At 40.9% G+C, this 19,220-nt stretch overlaps 1 protein-coding gene across 1 annotated transcript in view; it reads left to right on the top strand.

Moving 5' to 3' along the window:
• Positions 1 to 19,220, top strand: part of usp43b (ubiquitin specific peptidase 43b) — an 81,534-nt gene that overhangs the window by 21,629 nt on the left and 40,685 nt on the right. The window contains exon 3 of the mRNA XM_032587707.1: positions 11,959 to 12,062. Within this exon, the coding sequence (XP_032443598.1) occupies positions 11,959 to 12,062 (104 nt within the window). The remainder of the gene's footprint in view (positions 1 to 11,958; positions 12,063 to 19,220) is intronic.

Raw genomic sequence — 19,220 nt, 5'->3', positions numbered from 1 at the left:
ACGTCGAAGCAGCTTCCCGCGGCTCAGACCCACCTTGTTGGAAAAGGATTTTTTTTGTTTGTTTTTTTTTTTAGACTCGGTTTTGAACGTGACCGCTCTGCGTTTGAGGTGCTCGCCGACCTTTAACCCAGATTAGCATCGACTTGCTTAAACCTAAAGCCCTCACCGGAGGGGTGGCGGAATGATGTGAGCTGTGATAACACAGTTCACATCTAGTAATTGCTTCTAAAATCCCTTTATAGTGTTAAAAAAAAAAAACTTTCACACAAATAATCCCTCAATGGGTTTAAAAGCCTGCTGTGCTACTTCACTGACGACAGCAAAAATAATGAGGGAAATGCTCTTGATTTATTGTAGAATTGATATATCTCTTTTGGGAAAGGAAGTTCATGGTTTTCCCTTGTGATGATTCAGCTTCTACGCTCCGCTAATCTGGAACTGACATCCAGAAAACTGCAAAATTGCCGAAACACTGACAGACTTCGAATCAAGGCTGAAAACTCACCTGTTTAGAGTCGCCTTTGATGAGTAGAAAATGGGACATTGATCGACATATTTGACGTGTGTTGGTGATTTTGATGATTGTATTTGACGAGATGTGACGTTTGTTGCTTGTTTTACAGTCGGTGACTTTACGATGTGAAGCGCTTTGAACTGCCTCGCTTCTGAAATGTGCTGAACAAATAAACTCAACTCGACCCATATGTGATTTTTCACATTGTGTGTGTAAAGTCAATTCCAGAGGCCGATCTGTAAACCTGGGACTTTCAGACTGCGACACGGACACAACGAGGCTTTAAACCGAGCAAACCCGTTCACACACACACACACAACGCTTCTGTGGTGGTTTATGGATTAAATTAAAGTTCAAGGACAATCAGCCACAGCAACAATTGTGGACAGCCCTTAAATAAGAATAAAAGGAAGCGTGCTTCTTGTTTGCTTTTTTTGAAACGGGGTCTGCTTCTCTCCAATTACCCTGCTGATTTAAATCAGCAGCTCAAATTAGCTTCAAAGGTCACCGTCTAAAAAAAAAAAAAGCTCATAGATTTTTCTTCAAACTTGCTTCGCTCTTGAAGAACAACATACGTCACCTTATTTGGTGCAGCCATTACGGTAAATGAGCAAACTAATTTCTTTTGTTTTCTTTTTGATTCCACAGAAAATCTCCTCCATCCTCACTCAGGAATAACCCACAACCCCGCCGGGTTTGATTGGCAGAAAGCGCCGATGCCGAGTGTTTAAATGATTCGGATTTGCTGAGTGGAGGCTTTTCCAGAGAGCGTGTCAATTAAATCGGCTGAAACCGGGGCGGACTGGAGTGATTTAAGCAGCTGTTGATTGAAATGATTTGAGCGGCGAGTCCAGTTTTTAATGTGCCGTCTTGAATTAAATTCAATCGCACTCCGAAGTTGTAATTATCAATCCTGCCGCTCGATCCAAAGCCAATTTAGAAAAGCAGCCTTTCATCAAAAGACAAAAAAAAAAAAAAATTATATAGCTGGCATTTAATAACTTACTGGCGTGGCGATAAATCCCATCAGATCAGGAGCTTTGGAGATGCAGATTGGCTCTTTCCGAGCAGATTAATGGCTGCATGAGGAGACGAGAAGTCCTACCTCAGCGCAGGGAGCCGTAGTTAAAAAAGAAAAAAACGTGTTCATGGCCAAAATATGTCACTCAAAGGCGCAATAATACTCAAAGTTATTTAGAGCATCCTGTCCATTTCCTGGTGAGAACCAGAGAAAACCCAGCGGCGCTTTAAAAGTCGGGCGGAGAAAAGCTGCAGCAGGTAATAAACACCGGGTCATTCTTGCCTTGACCGACTGGCAGCCGAGACAAACGACCTCAGAGCTCAGTAAAAAAAAAAAACTTTACGAGGAAAATGTGGAAAATCCCACAGTCACCATTTGTCATTTTAATTGAATTTATTTCTTGCTGCTTTGGTTAGCATCCTTTATCTGTGAGACCTTCTCTGCTCTCTTGCTCAGCATGTGGGCTGTTCAGTTTACTTGTCTGATCAGAGTTTGGGAAAGTAAAGCTTCCTGTGTTTTCTACATATTTTTTGTCTCTAATCTGGTAGAGACATTCACCAACAAAAACTGTTACGCTGTCAGGATAAATACAGATGCATGGCACGAGTTTTACATTTTTACTTTTGCACCAAACAGTTGAAAACCTGCCATTTTCCTTTCACCTCACAGTTATGCTGCAACTTTGTGTTGGTCTGTCATAAAAACGTCCCGATGAATATATTGAAGATTTTTCTGCTCTGCTCATGATGGTCAGAATTAAGAGTTAGTCTCTAGGCCTGTCTTCATAAGCAATAAGTCAATCAATTGAACATTTTTCCAACTTTCTTGTGTCGCTGATCATCCGATGGGATGCTAGCTTTCCTAGCTTGGGGTAAAAACAAATACTACCACCAATGGGCGGTTTCCATCTTAGTGATGGTTCACAACAACTGAGGCGTTTAATCGGCGAACAAAATACAAAAAGGCCAGAGCAAAACTAAGATAGATAGATGCTGCCCTTTAATACCATTGAAAAGCCAGCATTTAAAAACTATAACACAGTAGGAGGTATATATATATATATATATGTGTGTGTGTGTTTTTATATATATATATATATATATATATATATATATATATAAGTCCTAACTGGCAGTATTTCCTGTCTTCCCTGCCTGAGCCTAATGATGAATATATTTTGAAGGGCAGCTTCATTTACAGAGTCTTTATAATCCATTTGATTTGTTTTTGATCTATTTGGGATATTCAACATGTCCTCCAATCAACCAGGTTTACTTGTATAGCACATTTCAGCGATACAAAGTGCTTCACATTGTGAAAACATAAAAACCATCATAAACACATCCTATAGTCCTATAGTCAACAGTTGTGAAAACCAGTAACAGGATGTGACGTTTTGTTCCAGTTCCAGAGTTAAAAATGTTCTCTAATAATTAGTTTACTGACCTTTGAGAGGACATACTTGAATGTTTCTGCCATTTTTATGCTATCGGTTAACAACGGCCCACTGTGCGCTGAGGTCAGTTTGAGTTTTTTGCGCCGACCTGTGTTCTTTCTGCATGTTGCCCCTCAACAATGTGGCCAATAATGGGCCGAAAGAAAAGCTTCGAGCTTCACTATTATTTATGGACTATTTATAGAGAGGAAACCCGCATGAAAGCATGCTGCGCTGAGGGAGACCGTCCATTATTTATCAACACTCTGTATGTCAGCTGAATACACCACTTACTCAATAGCTCTCTTGGCTCCATCTGTCAATAAACACACACACACACACACACGTGTGCTGATGCTGTGTCTAACCGGATGCTGCCCATCGTTCTCGGACCCTCTTATAACAGTCGCCACGGGGACCGAGGTGCTGTTGTTTGCATGTTCTCAATCACTCCTCCATAGTGATTTTTTTTTGTCCTGCATCTGTGCATTTCTACAGCTCGCCTGAATTATTCACATCTTCTATTTTTCTTTTTTTTTAAAGGTTTGCTTCCTGTTATGTCCCCCAAAAACCCATCAGGATGAGGAGGGTGGTCTCTTACGATGGGAGGTCTGCGTTTTCTCTGAGAGGTTGTGGAATCACTCCACTCAAAAATGTTTGGGGGTGAATTATTGAAAGCCTTCACAAAGCGAACAAACAGTCTGGTAATCTTACCGTCGCTGGCTTAAAACTCGTAATTCATCTCCTGGTGATTAACAGCCATTGATTGAGTTAATATAAAGTGGATTGATCTTATCGATCGTCTAATGACTAATTGAAAAGCAGCCACTTTCTGAAAAATTGGAATTTTCTCGTGTCAAGAGCTTCGAGCGTCTTTCCATTAGGTGAAGGGCTAAAGTTTTGACAACACTGGATTTAAAAAAGCATAATTACATTTTAACATTATTTTGTGTCAGCTCTACTGACTCAATAAACAGAAAATTGTTGGTTTTCTCACATTATTAAACTTGGACATATTCATAAAACACACATAACAAAACAAGAACCACATAGGTTGCTGAATAGAAAAATGAAAAGATATGTGAAACACTTTATTACCCGTGGCGCAATATTTTAATTCAATTATCTTGCCGGTTTTTTTGCGTTATACTAACCACCGCTTTTCTGTCATGTTGCTTTTACCTTCGTAGCAAATCAGTCATTTTTGCATGGATCGCTGTAGAGGGACAAAAAATGAGGAGTAAATTTCTGCAAAAAATTTCGGAAATTTTCTAGACAAAAAAAAGGAAATTTGAAAGGAGTTTGAAAGGTTGACTCCAATTTTGAGATGAATTTTCTGAAAAGAAATCATTTGGAAATTTGCAAGGCTCAAAAGTCAAGATTATCCTTTTGCAGGAAATTCACTCCTTTTTTAAAAATCTACAATGACTCTAATACGCATTCGTAAAACCCGTCATGGAGCTTGACAGAATGACATTAAGGTAAAATTTAAGGAGCTTGCATTTTGCAAAAAAAAAAAAAGTTCATTTTGCATTCCACACCAGACTCTGTTTGCCCCCCTTTTTTTCCTTCCCGTTCTGGTATGGCCCCACCATCTTTATTTCTGTATCAACTGGCTCCAATACAAGGTGACCAACAGCACCGTGTGCTGGATGGCGCCAAACTACAGAACTAAAAGAAGAACTAAAGCGGACGGTATTAGCTACTCAATTGGAACTAACTTTAATCGAACAAACTATTAAGTGTGTTGGGCTGGGTTTTTCTTTACAGGCAGAATCTGTTCCTCCACCAGGCAGCTTTGAGCTGCAAAACAGTCGGCCCCACCACCATTCATCACAGCCTTCTGTCTCTTCCTCTTTGTTTTGACTCCTAATGTCAGTCCTCGTGAACTCTGGCCTCCTGCTGACAGTGCTGAGCCAGCACCCAGGTTCTAAGCTGCTGCTCAGCTGCTCTCTGTATCGTTGTCATTTATCTAAATCCTAGAAATCAATTACCTCGCTCCAAGGTGCCAGGGTGACTTTTTTTAATTTTCTCCCAGGCTCCTCCTGGCCTGGCGCAGGCAACTGTCCTGGCACTAAGCCTTACAGATTAGGCACCGGTAGACAGTTCTCAGGCTTTGCTTGTGTTAAAGATTAGCTGCTGTGCAGGTTTGTGCCCCGGTAGAATAGCCTCTGTTAAATATGCTAAATATGTCACTATGTTTTTATTGTTTTGCTTTCTTATTTCACACCACTTAAAGTTTTTCACAATTTCTGATGTTACAGCCCAAAACGTCAATGTACAACACCGAGATCTTAAGTGACAGACCTACACAAAGTACTGCATAATTGTGAATGCTGCTGCGTCTGATGCCCCTAAATGAAATCCAGTGTAACTAAACTATTTAAAGGCCCATAATATTCCCCCTCAAAAATAAATAAAATAAAATAGATGAAATATAGACGCATGTTCCCTCAGTGGAGACAGCAACTAGCAGTCGTCTTGCATCTTTCAGGTGATTAGAAGTTCAGAAAGGGCATGAAAATGAGGAAGTAAAGAGATTTAAGTGGATGTTGGTGTTTTATTCTGTTTTGTCTGGTATTTGGCTTTTACCGAGGACACTGAATCTGGAAACGTTGGCAGTCCTTCGATAATGATCTACGACCTTAAAAAATAAATGCAGTCAGTTGTTTTAGTAATGTCATCCATGCAAGCTGCATAAATTCTACTAATCCTTAAAGTAAGACGCCAGAGGCGGTTAAAATGTGAACTCTGTGATTATTTTCTTTATTTTAAAATGAGCGTTATCTTCAATATATTAATTACTAATATTTATTTAACCCTCAAAGAATTTTAAGGCAATTAAACACTTTTTTTTAAATGCTAAGCCGGAACCTTTGTGTTGTGTTTCTGGTACTCCTGTAAATCTGACGCACGAGTGACATCCGCTAACAACAGCAACGGGCGACAAAGCGGCTTCTTTTGGGCCAGTAGGTGTTAAATTTTGTTTAAAAATAAACAATCTACTCTCGTGTGTCTACTCTCGCTACAGGCCATTTTAAACGGCGCCTCTCTGCTAGAAACTCTTCTAGGTTTTTACCAGTTTTGTTGACCCACAACAACTGTGATGTTTCAGTGAAGGAAGTTTCTTTTAAAAACTTTTTTTTACCATTTTTACTCAAAAACACATCAGTTTTCAATTATCCCAGAACATAAATGGAAGAACAACAAACAAGTACAAAGCTCTTTCAAGGCCGATTTAGTCTGAAGTCACTTTGTCTGCCAGTGTGGGAAGCAACCATGTAATGATCAAACTTCCAATTTAGCCAAACTGCTTTTTTTTTTTTTTTTCCCCCCCCAACATGCTCCCACTTGTCACAAATCACCACCAACTTAGCAGTGAGGCAAGCTGTGACATGTGCTGCTGAAAGGAGAATTAAGATGATGCCTTTTTTTTAATATATTAATAAAATAAAGACACGGCAGAGGTGTGGGAAAGGTGTCAGGATCCACACATCGTTGCTAAAGAATGTACATCCGACTGTGAAAGTGTGAGAGCTCCGTTTTCAGAATAAATACTGGGAGGCCCAGCATGTGTAAAATAAGAAAACAGAAAGAGATTTCAGACCCTGTGCGTCTCCTTTTCTCCTCCTTTCCTTCAAGCATTTCATCCTTTCTCTAAAAATAACTCCTTTTGATATTTTTTTCCCTTTTCTCTCTCCTCCTCTGTTGCCTGCCAGTTTGGTTGCATTTTTATCAGGCATATTTTTTTTGACAGGCAATTTTAAAGATTGCATCTCCATTTTGGAGCGACCCGTGCCGTCTCCCGAGACGGACGCCCGGCCCGGCCCAACCCCGCCTCGCTCCGCCCGATCCTGCCCTGCTCTGCCAGGGTCATTTTTACAACCTATGAAGCAATTTCTGGGACCAGCAGCGCTAACTAGCTTTGCTAGGCGAGCTGGTATCTGAACATGATCTTTTAGATGGCTGAAGTCTAATCTGCACCACATGACAGTGAACCTTTGAGCTGTCCCTCTTTCTCTCTCTCTCTGTCTCTCTCTCATTCATTGGGTCTCACTGTTCCTGTACTCCTAACACACAGCTGACACCTTGCAATCTATTGACATGGCCAGACTGGGCTTGAATATCTGAGAGGTGATAAGTCCAACTGGGTCTTCACTCTGCGGCCTCCGTTTTGTTATCTCTGTGGAAAGATAGCCGTGGAATCCACTAGCAGGTTAGTGGAAGAAAAACATGCAAGTGGAAAGCTTCGCTGCTCTGTATTAAATATCCAGATGTATTTAGTGTTGCGATTTTGTCTCACTGATTTAATTTTTTTACATTATCTTGAAGGGATAGTTGATATTTTTCAGGTTTGGTTGTATGGCGTTTTCATCGCCTGCATAATTTTTTAATCAAACGTTTTTGTGTTAGTTTGAGGAAACACTTTTTCCGTGTGACAATAGTCACGTGATCAACAACCGAATGTTGCTACTGTTAGAAACCACGAAGAAGAAGATGACAGGAAGTGGTAGGATGATGTCTTTTGATGACTTACCGCATCAACAGACTAATTTACGTGTGAGTTTTAATTACTTTTCTTTTTTAACGGAAATGAAGCAATTGCGAAATTTTCTATTTCCGACATTAGTGAAATATCGACAAAGCTTCACACACTGGAAATGGAAACGCGGCTAGCATCTGAACTTTAGCATGCAGCAGTCTGAGACAAAATAAGATTAGCTCTGACCGGAGAGTTTGTCACGACGAAGACAGTTCCAATATTATAAGAAGCTAGATCTAAAAAATCTTTTTTTTTAATGTTAAAGTCATAGTTGTTTGTCAACCCTTAAAATTCTAATGTTACACTGAGCAGCTCCAATGTTAGTTGTTGTTTATAGAAAAGAAAATCAACTTCTTCTTCCCAAGTCTGGGCTTGACATTTGCTGCCAATATAAAAGTAAGTTGCAGATTATCTTCTAGTAGAATATACATGGAACAGGAGATAAGGAAGGAACACGACCAAAATTAGCTCAGCTCTTCAGTAGCAACCAACCTCTGCTCTCGGTTGCAGCTAATATACGGAGCTACCAATTACTCCATCAAAGCCCATGTAAAAAAAACAAAACAAAAAAAACACAAACTGTCTCTTTAAGAAGATCAGCTGTGCTGAGCTGTTCCAGTTTGGTCCCCCTACAAAGGAGGAGGAAAATATAACGAAACAAGTAAAAAAAAACCCTGACCCTCATAGGAAGAAGAAAGGAGAATTGTATATGCCTGATGAAGCAGATGCAGAAGGGAGGTCAGGTTTCAGTCTCAAGCATAATCTTAAACAGGCTTAGTTTATATGTGAAACGCAAGGCATCTTGTTTTGTATGCGCTTCACGCACATCATGGACAAACACAGACCGTCCACTCCACCTCCCGCCCCCTTCTTTCAGCTTGGTTTGAGAGTGGAGGTAATGGTGGAGGAGCCAGGCGGGCAACGGTGGCAGCCAGTGTGGTACCAGGAGTTCAGAGGAATTGTTAACAGAGCAAAACAGAGAGAAGCTCGCAGAGGACAAATCTTTCAGCCAGGTCAGGTCGGCTCTTTGTCCGTTGTGAAGCAGCCGATGTTTATTCCGACCCAATCAGGGGTGAATTTTAAGCTACTTTTAAGGGGGCAGCATTATTTCTTCGAGGCATTTTGTAGCACAATCAAGTAACTATGTTAACCTAATAAAGTTATAAAAATGCTACATATATCAAATATGACTGGAAATAAACTTGATTTCATAATTTTGCGCCTTGAAATTGGGCCTCTGTCTCTAAAAACTCCCGATTTTTCTGAAGCTCTGCCTTCAGGAAGTCATTACAACATGGCTCCTCATTTAACCCTTTGGCAACAGTTTTGACCCGCGTTGCTCTGAGGAGTAGGTTGTATGATACTAAGTGTTGCTGGCTAGTCTGAAGGAGCCGAGTGGGGGAAGGCTGGTTTGTAAGGCGGGAGCTCAGAAGCTTGAAGCTGCAGCTCCGAGGAGGAGCTTCACCTCAAGGGCGGAGCTAGGTCCAACCAGGCGGTTTGGAGAGCTGAATGGTTGCCATGGAGATTTAAGATTGCTCAAACATGCATGAAAGAGTCAAGACGACACTCCAGGTGTGTTTTGATGAGGGAATAACATTATAGCATGATGTAAAGCTCAAAAAAGGCAATTTTACATAATACTGCCCCTTTGAAGAGACAGTAATTATTCTGTATGATCCTGAAGACATGAGTAAATCAGTGATTGACATTCTTTCTCTCATTATTGTGGCATTTAGTAAATAGCAATAATTTTTATAATTGTAACTGACCTGAAACAAGACAAGTTTGGTCCAGTTAACTTCAAATAGTGAGGGAAGAAAATGTGTCTTTTTATCCGGGGTATGTAAACTTCTGGTTTGAGATGTGCTGTTTCTGTTTCGTGTTGCCTCGCTCCAGCCTTGATTGCACTTGTGCAACTCAAGCCTACAATTATCCAAATCCCTGTCAAAAGAAAACTGAATTCAACTCCCACCATATTCTCAAGCTAATTAAAGTTCATTACTTTGTTTTCTTCTTTCTGGAACTGGTCCCAGCATTGTGCTTTTCTGTAGAAGAGCAGAAAATAGCAAATCCATCCAGGAAGTGTTCAGTGTTTTAACCTTTGTCAGGTCTAAATACCTATTAGAGACAATTTAAACAAATACAGGAAAGACAAGAGAGTTAGATTCTGTTATACTCGCGAGGAGAGCAGACAGAGAGATGTTTCCAGTTACAAATCTCCAAGTACTCTGGAAACACATCTGTCTGTTCCTCTCTTTTATTGATCTTTAGGAAACCCTGCCACACGGGGCGCTGCAACTCTAAAAGGGTGGAGTCAAAGCATTCATCACATGGTTGCAGCGCTAAATAACATTCACTTCTAGACACATGTTATCTATACTCTAAATCTTTCTTTCTCCAGGCACAGCGTTGAATAAGACCCGTTGCTTTGAGGCTTTGTATCACAAAGAAGCACAGAGCAGAGTTTATTGTCAGGCATGTAAAACTCTGCTGGGAGCAATTAACACCTCTGTCTTGTAGGAAGTCCTGCAGGGCAACATCTGCTGAGAGTAGCTGTCACCCCTATTTCCCAAGGAAGTCTCAGGATAGAATCAAAGTTATTTAACACACAGAAACATTATCTAAATGTAACTACAAGGCTACATGATACAACAAATATTTGATAATTACTAATACAATTTACCTAACAACCTTATATATATATCAGCTTGAGAAAAGTATTTTTTTTAACTACAAATCCTTGCAAAAACTGTTCATAGTTAAATTTTTGTTGTTTGTTGAGGTTACAACCAGAAAGTTTCAGGTATTTTATTGAAATGTGGTGTGGCAGAACAACACACAGTACCATTTTTTATATGTAAAAATGGTTATAAATATTTTCACAATTGGTCACAAATAATCCCAAGGACATTGGGTCTGCTTCTCTTCGGAGCAGACCCAAATCATGCGCAGGGTACCCCAAGGTTTGATTCTGGACCCCTTCCCATTTAACATCCACAGGCACACGCCCCCTCTAGCTCAAGTTATAATAAGTAATAAGGTTATCCAGATGATATACAGCTCTACATTACAGGTGACTCTGAACCCATCAAAGCCCTGAATAAATGCTAAGAGAGATAAATGTGTGGATGTGGCATAACTTAATCTAGCTGAACAGAAACAAAACTGAAGTTATTATCTTTGGACGTAAAGAGGAACAATCTAGAGTCGATGCACAGCTTCAGTTATTACAGAGGAAAAACCAGCGATCAGGCCCAAAACCTGGATGTAGTGATGGACTCAGACTAGAACCTTCAGAGACACATAAAGACAGTCACAAAGTCGGCCTTCTGTCACCTGAAGAACATTTCTGGGATTAGAGGACTAAAGTATCAACAAGATCTAGAGAAACTCATCCATGCATTTATCTTTAGAACCATCGATTACTGCAACGGCGTCTTCACAGGTCTGTCCAACAAATCAATCCTCCAGCTGCAGCTGATCCAGAATGCTGCTGCTGGAGTTCTGACTAAAACCAGGAGGATAGAGCACATAACACCAGTTTTAAAGTCCCTACACTGGCTCCCTGGAGTTCAAACAATAGACTCTAAATCACTGCATGGCTTAGCACCAAAAAATAAATAAAAAAATACATTAAAGATCTGCTGATGTTGTATCAACCTTCCAGAACCTCTCAGGTCTTCTGGTTCTGCTCTGCATCCCCAGAACCAGAACCAAACATGGAGAAGCAGCATTCAGCTTCTATGCACCACGAATCTGGAACAAGCTGTCGAGGATAAACCCCGACTTTAGGAGCTGCCCTTGACTCGTAATCACTGGAACATTGATCAATATATTTTATTTTCTTGACCATTTTGATGATGATATTTGACAAAATGTGATGTTTTTTTACTGTGTTGAGTGTTTATGGTGCAAAGCACTTTGAAATGCCTCGCTGCTTTACAAATAAACTTGATATGAATGAGATTTTGTTGTTGTAAAGTGGCAAATACTTTTGCGAGATTCTATAGAAACTTTACTCTTAGTATGGTTATGAGGAAAACCTTGTAATCACTGGACTATTGTCTGTCCCTCTCTGTGTACAGTACCCTTTCCCACACTCGTTTGGTGACCTTGCAAGTCTTTCAGTAATCAGTCTGCTTTTTTCTACTCTTCTTTTATCTCCATCTAAGGCCAGCCTCTCTGTTGTAGTTGTACAGATAAAAGACAACAGACAGGAGGAGGGTTTGTGGGGGTTAAGGTTGTGTGAGGTCAGTCCTCTCTGTCTCCTCTGAACGTGAATTTATTGCTAAAATAAAAGCTTCCCGACCTCAAACTGCTTCTCACACATCAGGATAACGCTTCTCTAACTTATCGGGTGACATTATTTTAAGAGCTACGTCGCAATACTTTGAGAGGACACGCACACGCCGCTGTGTTCACGGTGACCTCCCCTTGTGCCGCAGGGTCCCGGTGGAGCTGACGAGGTGCCGTGTACCGACCCGATCCCGTCCCAGCAGCCCAGGGCCCAGCACAGCTTCGTCCAGGAGCACTTCCAGGCTCAGTACAAGTGAGTTTTGTCCTCCACTCCACAATCACATCTGCTTCGAATAAATCCTGCGACACAGCAACAAAGAAACAGCGGGGCTCTTATGGCTACCCGGTGATTTCCCCCATGATGAGTGTGGTGGTGTGAGGCACTTGTTGATGATTTTTTTTTTTTAATTGCCCAAGAGTGGCTCGGTTGTTTTGTACATCATGTGTTTGATTTTCTCGTAGAAGATTTGTGTGCTCTGCATTTAACCAGCTCAGAGAGAGGCATCTTTTATTGTGCCCGAACCAAAATGTCAGCGAAGTCCCCGACTCCCCCAACATACTAACCTATTATTTGCATTGAGAGTTATGTTTTTAATATTTGGTGCTGTTGTGTTTTTCAGATTGTCTAAATGTCAACTCAAAAGTCATATCTTATAAAGCTACTGTACACAGGCAAGGTTCACACTGAGGTTTAAAATACTAAGTGTGGTTAGTATTTTATACTTTTTGTTTAAGTCATTAGCTTAGATAAAGACAATTTCTGGTGATTCATTATGTTTCTAAACATAGTGAGATTTTGTTCGGTGATGCTCGAACACACATCAGAATCTATGTAGCAGTAATAATATTACTCAAGTAAAATAAAAAGGTAGAGTGCAGTAAAACTACTCATATACAGTAAGTACCTTTTATCCAAAAAAGTTACTAAAGTGAATTTAACAAGTACTACCCACTTTTGAACATAAACAACATCAGTAGCCTATAGGCTACTTGTTAACAAGCTTAAGGTGCTGTATTGGTATTAGCTTGTCATCATTTAGCTAACATTACCTGCATCCAACATCATTACTCAACTCAGTTAGTTTGGAGGAAAAATTGTGCAAAGTTCTTTGCATTTTGCTGGTTTGCTGCCATGATTCTAACACAAACCTGAGCAGCTCTGCGCAGCAGCAGCAGGTCTCCTTTGCTGCCGTACAGGTGTAAACCCGGCGCCAGCGTCGTAGCGCTCATGTTGCGTTTAAAGGCGGCTCGGAAAAACAGGTTATTACGTGTTAACAACGGATTAAACAGTTTTAACTGCTGAAAAAAGTGACAGAAGCCCCTACTGTATCAAATTGATATAGGAATAACAGAGAGTTGGCCATTCTAAGGTAAGAAACAACAAACAGCTTCCAGTCCAGGGGGGGCACGGCTGACTCTGTGGGCGGGCAATGCCCCTCAATGCCGCCAGGCCTGGATTGCAGCAAACAGGAGCCACAGACACATTCATGGCGTCCGCCATCTTGCTCCTAGGCTTTTCTTCCGGGTTGTGTAACGCCCCCTGTTGATGGCACATGGTTGGTTACCAAAATGGATGGAAACACGCATCATCTCTCTACGAAATAAGAATCAATGGTTGTCAAAGAGGATAAGAAACGCCCCCCGGGTCAGTACCTGACACACAGTAGATTCTAGCATCCAACTCCACTCCAAACAGCTACGTCCGATTTATCTGCGTATTAAAATGACCCAAACTACAAAACTACAAGGTGACAAAGTGGAGTAATGTGAGTCATGTGACTCCTAGGCGAGAAGAATTGTATTCATGCCAGAAACTCTCTAGAGTGCCTTTACTTGTGCTGAAATAATTAGCATACTTAACAGTGCCAGTGGCCAAGTTTTCTTTTTTTTTAAGTTTTTATAATAGTCTGTTAATGCCACTGTAATTCATTTCATAGGGAGATTTTCTGTAATCAGCTCTCGTAATCACAAATGCATTTAGCTGTAAACCAGTAAGGTTATCAGCACACAGCTGGAGGTCCTGATGGCTTCCATTAGTCAGAGACCTGGGAGATAAAAATAAAGCAGTTATTATTAGACACTGTGTGCATCTGTTGGATGGGGATTTTTGAGCTTTTGTCTGAATGTTTGTTCTGGAACATTCACTTTCTTTTCAGTTTTATTATTGGGTCACATGCAAACGTCTACACACCCCATGCATAGAAAAACATCAAGGTCCAAGTTTCATATGGCATATATTCTGTACAATTTCACTGGTAAACAAATAAAAATAAGAAAAATCCAAGTTGCACAGCATTAAACTCGTACTTAGATGAAACACCTTCTATTTAATTTCAGCGTTTATTCTTCACTAGGAGTTTATTGGCTTTCCACATCTTTACTTGGCCAGATTTTACCCACTCTGCCTGGTAAAAGATTCGTTGTTAAGAGATTTTTGTGCAGAGAAGGGTTCAGACATTTCACACGTTTGGTTGAGCTGCGTACCCTTCAAGTTCATCATGTAAAAAACATTTATTATCGCCACATCACTGACCACACAATATGCATAGTGGTGGGTGCTGCTAGATAAACAGTTAGCTGTGCTAACCTTAACGCACTAAACACAAACATTAGTTCTGCTAACAAGCTACACCAACACGGTATTTAATGGAAGCTAATACTAAACTGCTACTGACCATGTGTCAATGTCTCAACACTTCCTGCAATGCAATACAATTTTCAGTTTTTCAACTTTTCAAGGATTTATTCACTCTTTACAAATAAAACATTTTGTGTACCAAAAAAAATTTTTTTTTTTCAATATTACAAATAACACAAAGGCAAATATATACATATATATTTTCCCTTTACATCAACACATTTATCATTTGCAAATGTATGAAAGATGGCTGTTTTTTCCATATTAATATTTTGTCTTTGTCTTTTTTGCCCAAAACGTGTGAAAATATAATCTTTAACTAAAGCAACAACACTTTTTCTTACTATTATTTCATCAACTTTTAAATACCCTATTTTTCGGACGGCACACATAAAATCCCTATATTTGCAAAAAAAAATCGGCAACACGCCTTATGTATGAACAATGTACCGTATGTTTTATTACGACTTTGGTAAGCGACGAAGCCACTCCCCTTGATTGTCGAAGCATAATTGCTGCTGGTCAGAAACCTCGTGGAGTCAGCTTTCTATTCTGTCTAGACAGTCTTGTTTTGGGGTGGTGAACCACTTCTCAGCTCTCGTCCAAGCTTTCACGAAGGCCGGAATCATCAATGAACAGCCAAGCAACAGCAATGAGACTGAATCGGATGGTGAAGAGAGGGAACCGGGCTTGCTTGATGCAGCTATCGCCCAACTGTTAAATTCCGACACCGAAGACGAGGAATTTGATGGATTCGTAGAAGATGAATGATTGAAAAAGTGAGTGTACTTTTTTGTGTAATATTGACAGTTATTGTTAATGATTTGAATAAAGTCTGACCTATCCGACTACCGTATTTTGTTTCGCTTTATGCGCCTTATAATCCGGTGCGTCTCATATATGAAAATAGATCCGTTCACTGATACTGCGTCTTATAAACCGGTGCGCCTTGTAGTCCGAAAAATACGGTACTAAAATGTTTCTTGCTCTCCAAATAACATCTTTTATGCAATTAATGACTTATCCACCAGAGGAAGTCATTTTTCTCCCAGTCATCTTTCATTAGTCCATAAGCAATCAATCCATAGGATAAATACTCCTTTCGCAAATCCTGTAGCCAAGGCAACATTAAAGTCCATACCTTTTGTGCAAATGAGAATCCCCAGAACAAATGTCTGGTTGTTTCCTCGTCCTCACATTGGGGCCTCGGGCATTGGGGCCTCGGGCATTGGGGGCTCCTTGTACAATTCCTCCTGTATAGGAAGGTTCTTATAGGAAGACACTGATTAACCATTTGGCAAGCCAAGTCCTTATGTACATTCAACTAGTGTATGTTATTAACATTTTTCCATGTTATCTTTACCAAATCTTTGCACAGCTTATCTACCAGTGTCAATCTGTTACAGAGGGACAATTTTTCTTCTATTTTAGTTCATTTAATATTTTCTGGTATAATCTATTTTAAGTCGTAGTTCAGTGACTGAATTACTGTCTTGAAAATAGAGGGATATTTGTCTGAAAAAGGTATCGGCAAAGGCACACCTTAAGCACACGCCCTCCCAGCCAGAATCTTACAAAGGGAACCCAAATGGGTTCAGGCCCAAGCAAGCTCTGAGAGAACAGACCCTTCACTCATGGTTTTAGTTTTATAGTTGTTGAGCTAATTTAACTAAACGACGATGGTAAACTAGCGCTTTAGAATTTATGCGGAAACATTACTTTAGGGAAAGCTAAGCTACATGTTTTCCAAGTTAGCTGAAGCGCTAAATGAAAAATCAGCTACGCTATTAGCAGATTAACCCATGTGTGTATACCACCTTATGTGGACAATGCTTTTTTTTACACTCATCTCCTGACTGACACTTTTGTACAGTGATATTATTGTACAACAACTTGTTGTCATTTCCATAATTCTTTGTCTATTTTTGTTATTTCTGTTTTCTTGTTATCATGACGTGTGCTGACGCCTTTCTTGGTCACACTTGTGAAAGAGATCTTGATCTCAACTGGGTTTTTATCATTAGGGTTTTAATAAAATCAAAAATGTTGAACAGTCCAATGAAGACAGCTGAACTTCACTTCAACTTCATTAGATTCTCCATAAACTACAACTGTTATGTACCCAGAAACACGTTATGCTGAAGTCGAATCAAAATTTGCTTCAGAAAATTATGTGTTTCAGGGTGATGTGCACACTTACGCAACCAGGTTATTTCAGATGCGTTTTTGTTTTTCAGTTGCATGCTAGATATGCCAAATAAAAAAGTAGAAAATGTTCTAAGCAGTCACTTTTTTTTTTACACCTCAAAAACCTCACACAGCCCTTTGAGAGGTGCTGTAGGTGACATCTTTCTTAGATTCACCTTCTATTGCTGACAACTCATCCCGCTGAACAGTTTATCCAATAAACCGTTCAAGAAGCTGACCAATTGCGACAATGTTGGATCTGATCTGACAAAGGTTTGCAGCCCTTCTACGCAGAGCAGCTAATATCCCTGCTTGTCTGTGCCGCCTTCCATCTGCTAATTCCTCGGGAAATTGACAGCTCCGTGTGACTACCAGTAATACATCTGTTGGAGCGCGGCTCTTAATTGCCAACCCCGCTGTCAAATGTTTCAGCGCTGACACGTCGGGGTGTGTCTTACACAGCAACGAGCACAATTAGCAGGCTTGCAGGCACAATCTGCGCCTCCCTGCTCCCACTCAAACGCTGTCCCAGCCAAGGAGAGTGGGTGAGGTGGAGCAGAGAGAGTCAGAGTCTGTTTTAAGAGTACAACAGCAAAACAAAAAAAACCTGTAGACAACATGTATCGAGCTGGGTGAAAATAAATACCAGTCATCGCCAGGAATCGACTTGGATCAAACACTTCTTGACTTGTGTCCCCCTTCCCTCCGCTTGTGTAACGCTTCTCCATGCAGTGTCCAGCGTGAGGCAATGTCTGGAGTTGACGGACTGGAGATTTATTCCTGTAATAGCCCAGTTTGTCCAGTGTAGAGTCATCGCAGCCATTAAACATGCCCAAGCATGTCAAATCACAGCCAAAGCTAGAGGAGCCAAGCGGTATTTCATCTTAATTTGTTTTATGCCGTCATAATATGGACCAGGTCGTATGGGATTTTTACATTTTTCTTTAGATTTACGATTCATTTAGTGAAATGTGTTGATTTTTCTGTTATAAAATGTAAATACTTTCTGTCAACACTTATGTATTTATACCCCTTGATCTAGTATGGGGCACAGTGAACATGTGGAGTGCTCTGGGCAAATTAGACCAAATTAACCTATTAGGCCAACATGAAATAGACTTATGCTACAATGGACGATTCAGACCTAAGCATATCCATGTGTTTGAATGACATAGTCAAAGTACTGGCCTAAACTCGGGTTGTTTTCACGCCTGGTAGTCCAGTAGACTCGGTTTGATTGAGAACCAAAATTGCGACATTTGCAACATTTTTAGCTGGTGAAATTCGCTTTCACTGGACTGTGTGAAACGATCCAAACCTTTGAAACCTGTTCCCCTCCTCACCTGTGGTGTCGCTGCACCAAGAACCACTGAAAGAAACAACACGGAAACCTCTGAAGAAGACATGAAATCACCTTAGTTTTTTGTAAAATGTAAACAAAAGTGGAGTAGCGTCAGATTCTAGCGGCTGTAGGATTTCTCTGTCGTCGTTGGCAAGAGAAGACAAGGCATTTCTCCCACGTTTTCTGCTTGTATTTACCCAGAATGCCCTGCTCTATTGTCTGTTTCTGGTCTCCGGTCCGCTTGACATTCACATAAGCCTTTCGAGCCACTGCAACCGAACTGAGAATAGGTTTGTAGATGGACCGGAGTGCTAACGAAACAAGTCAGCATCAGGCCGGGGGGCGTGGCTAATGACCGGGCCCTTTATACCCAAATAATACCCAAATACCCAAATAATATCATAAAGCTCATGATAATTTAACTTTACAACATAGACATGCCCACAACAGCGGAGCTTACAAGTTTCACCACCACAGAGATGTGGTGTCATTCTGAAATCCATCTGACATGAAGTACAACAAACCAAGAGAACAACAGAAACATCAGGCTGCTGGTCACTAATGATGAAACAACACAAATTCAAATCAGTTCAGAACCACGGATGGGTTCGGATCATTTTGCATTTTGACACTTAATCAATTTCAACTTAGAGCCTGAAGCCTGGTTGACTCGTTGAACCAGCGTACCGCAGCAGGGCTTCAACGCGCCCTGCTGCGGTACGCCGCAGAGGTACGCGCCGCATGCGCAGCGTGTCGCAGCACCTCGTGCACCTCTGGATCTTTGTAACTCGGCGCGCGCCGCCGTTCACACAAACTGGACGATCTGGAAGATGCTTTTCCGGGTGGATCCAATGTAAACCTTAACTATAAACGCCATACTGCTCTCTTGGCTCAAAAACGCGCTCAACCCGAACTGTTGAGCGTGACTACAACTCAGCGTTCAGTCCCTGACATCACCGCTGTACAACCGACAAAGAGAAAAGAGGATGTAAGCTCGGCGGCTGGACTGATACAGTTTACAATCAGTCTACAGTTAACTCACACTTTGTGAATAATGTCAGAGTTGCTACCTGTAACTAGTCCGGCTCCTTCGCTGGGCTGGCAGTTTTGGCGGGTCTGAATCGCTGCCAACAAAAATGTCCGGTTCATCTCCAAGACAAGGAACAAAACATGCGTCCAGTTTTTGGCTTTTTTCCATCCTTTTCACTTTGCCGCTCCATGGCGCTCCACTCATGTTAACTTAA

This window comes from Xiphophorus hellerii, chromosome 16 (genome assembly GCF_003331165.1).
Source record: "Xiphophorus hellerii strain 12219 chromosome 16, Xiphophorus_hellerii-4.1, whole genome shotgun sequence".
In the NCBI taxonomy this organism is placed as follows: domain Eukaryota; kingdom Metazoa; phylum Chordata; class Actinopteri; order Cyprinodontiformes; family Poeciliidae; genus Xiphophorus; species Xiphophorus hellerii.
Note: the sequence above shows the minus strand (reverse complement) of the source record. Positions and strands in the feature narration are given on the sequence as shown.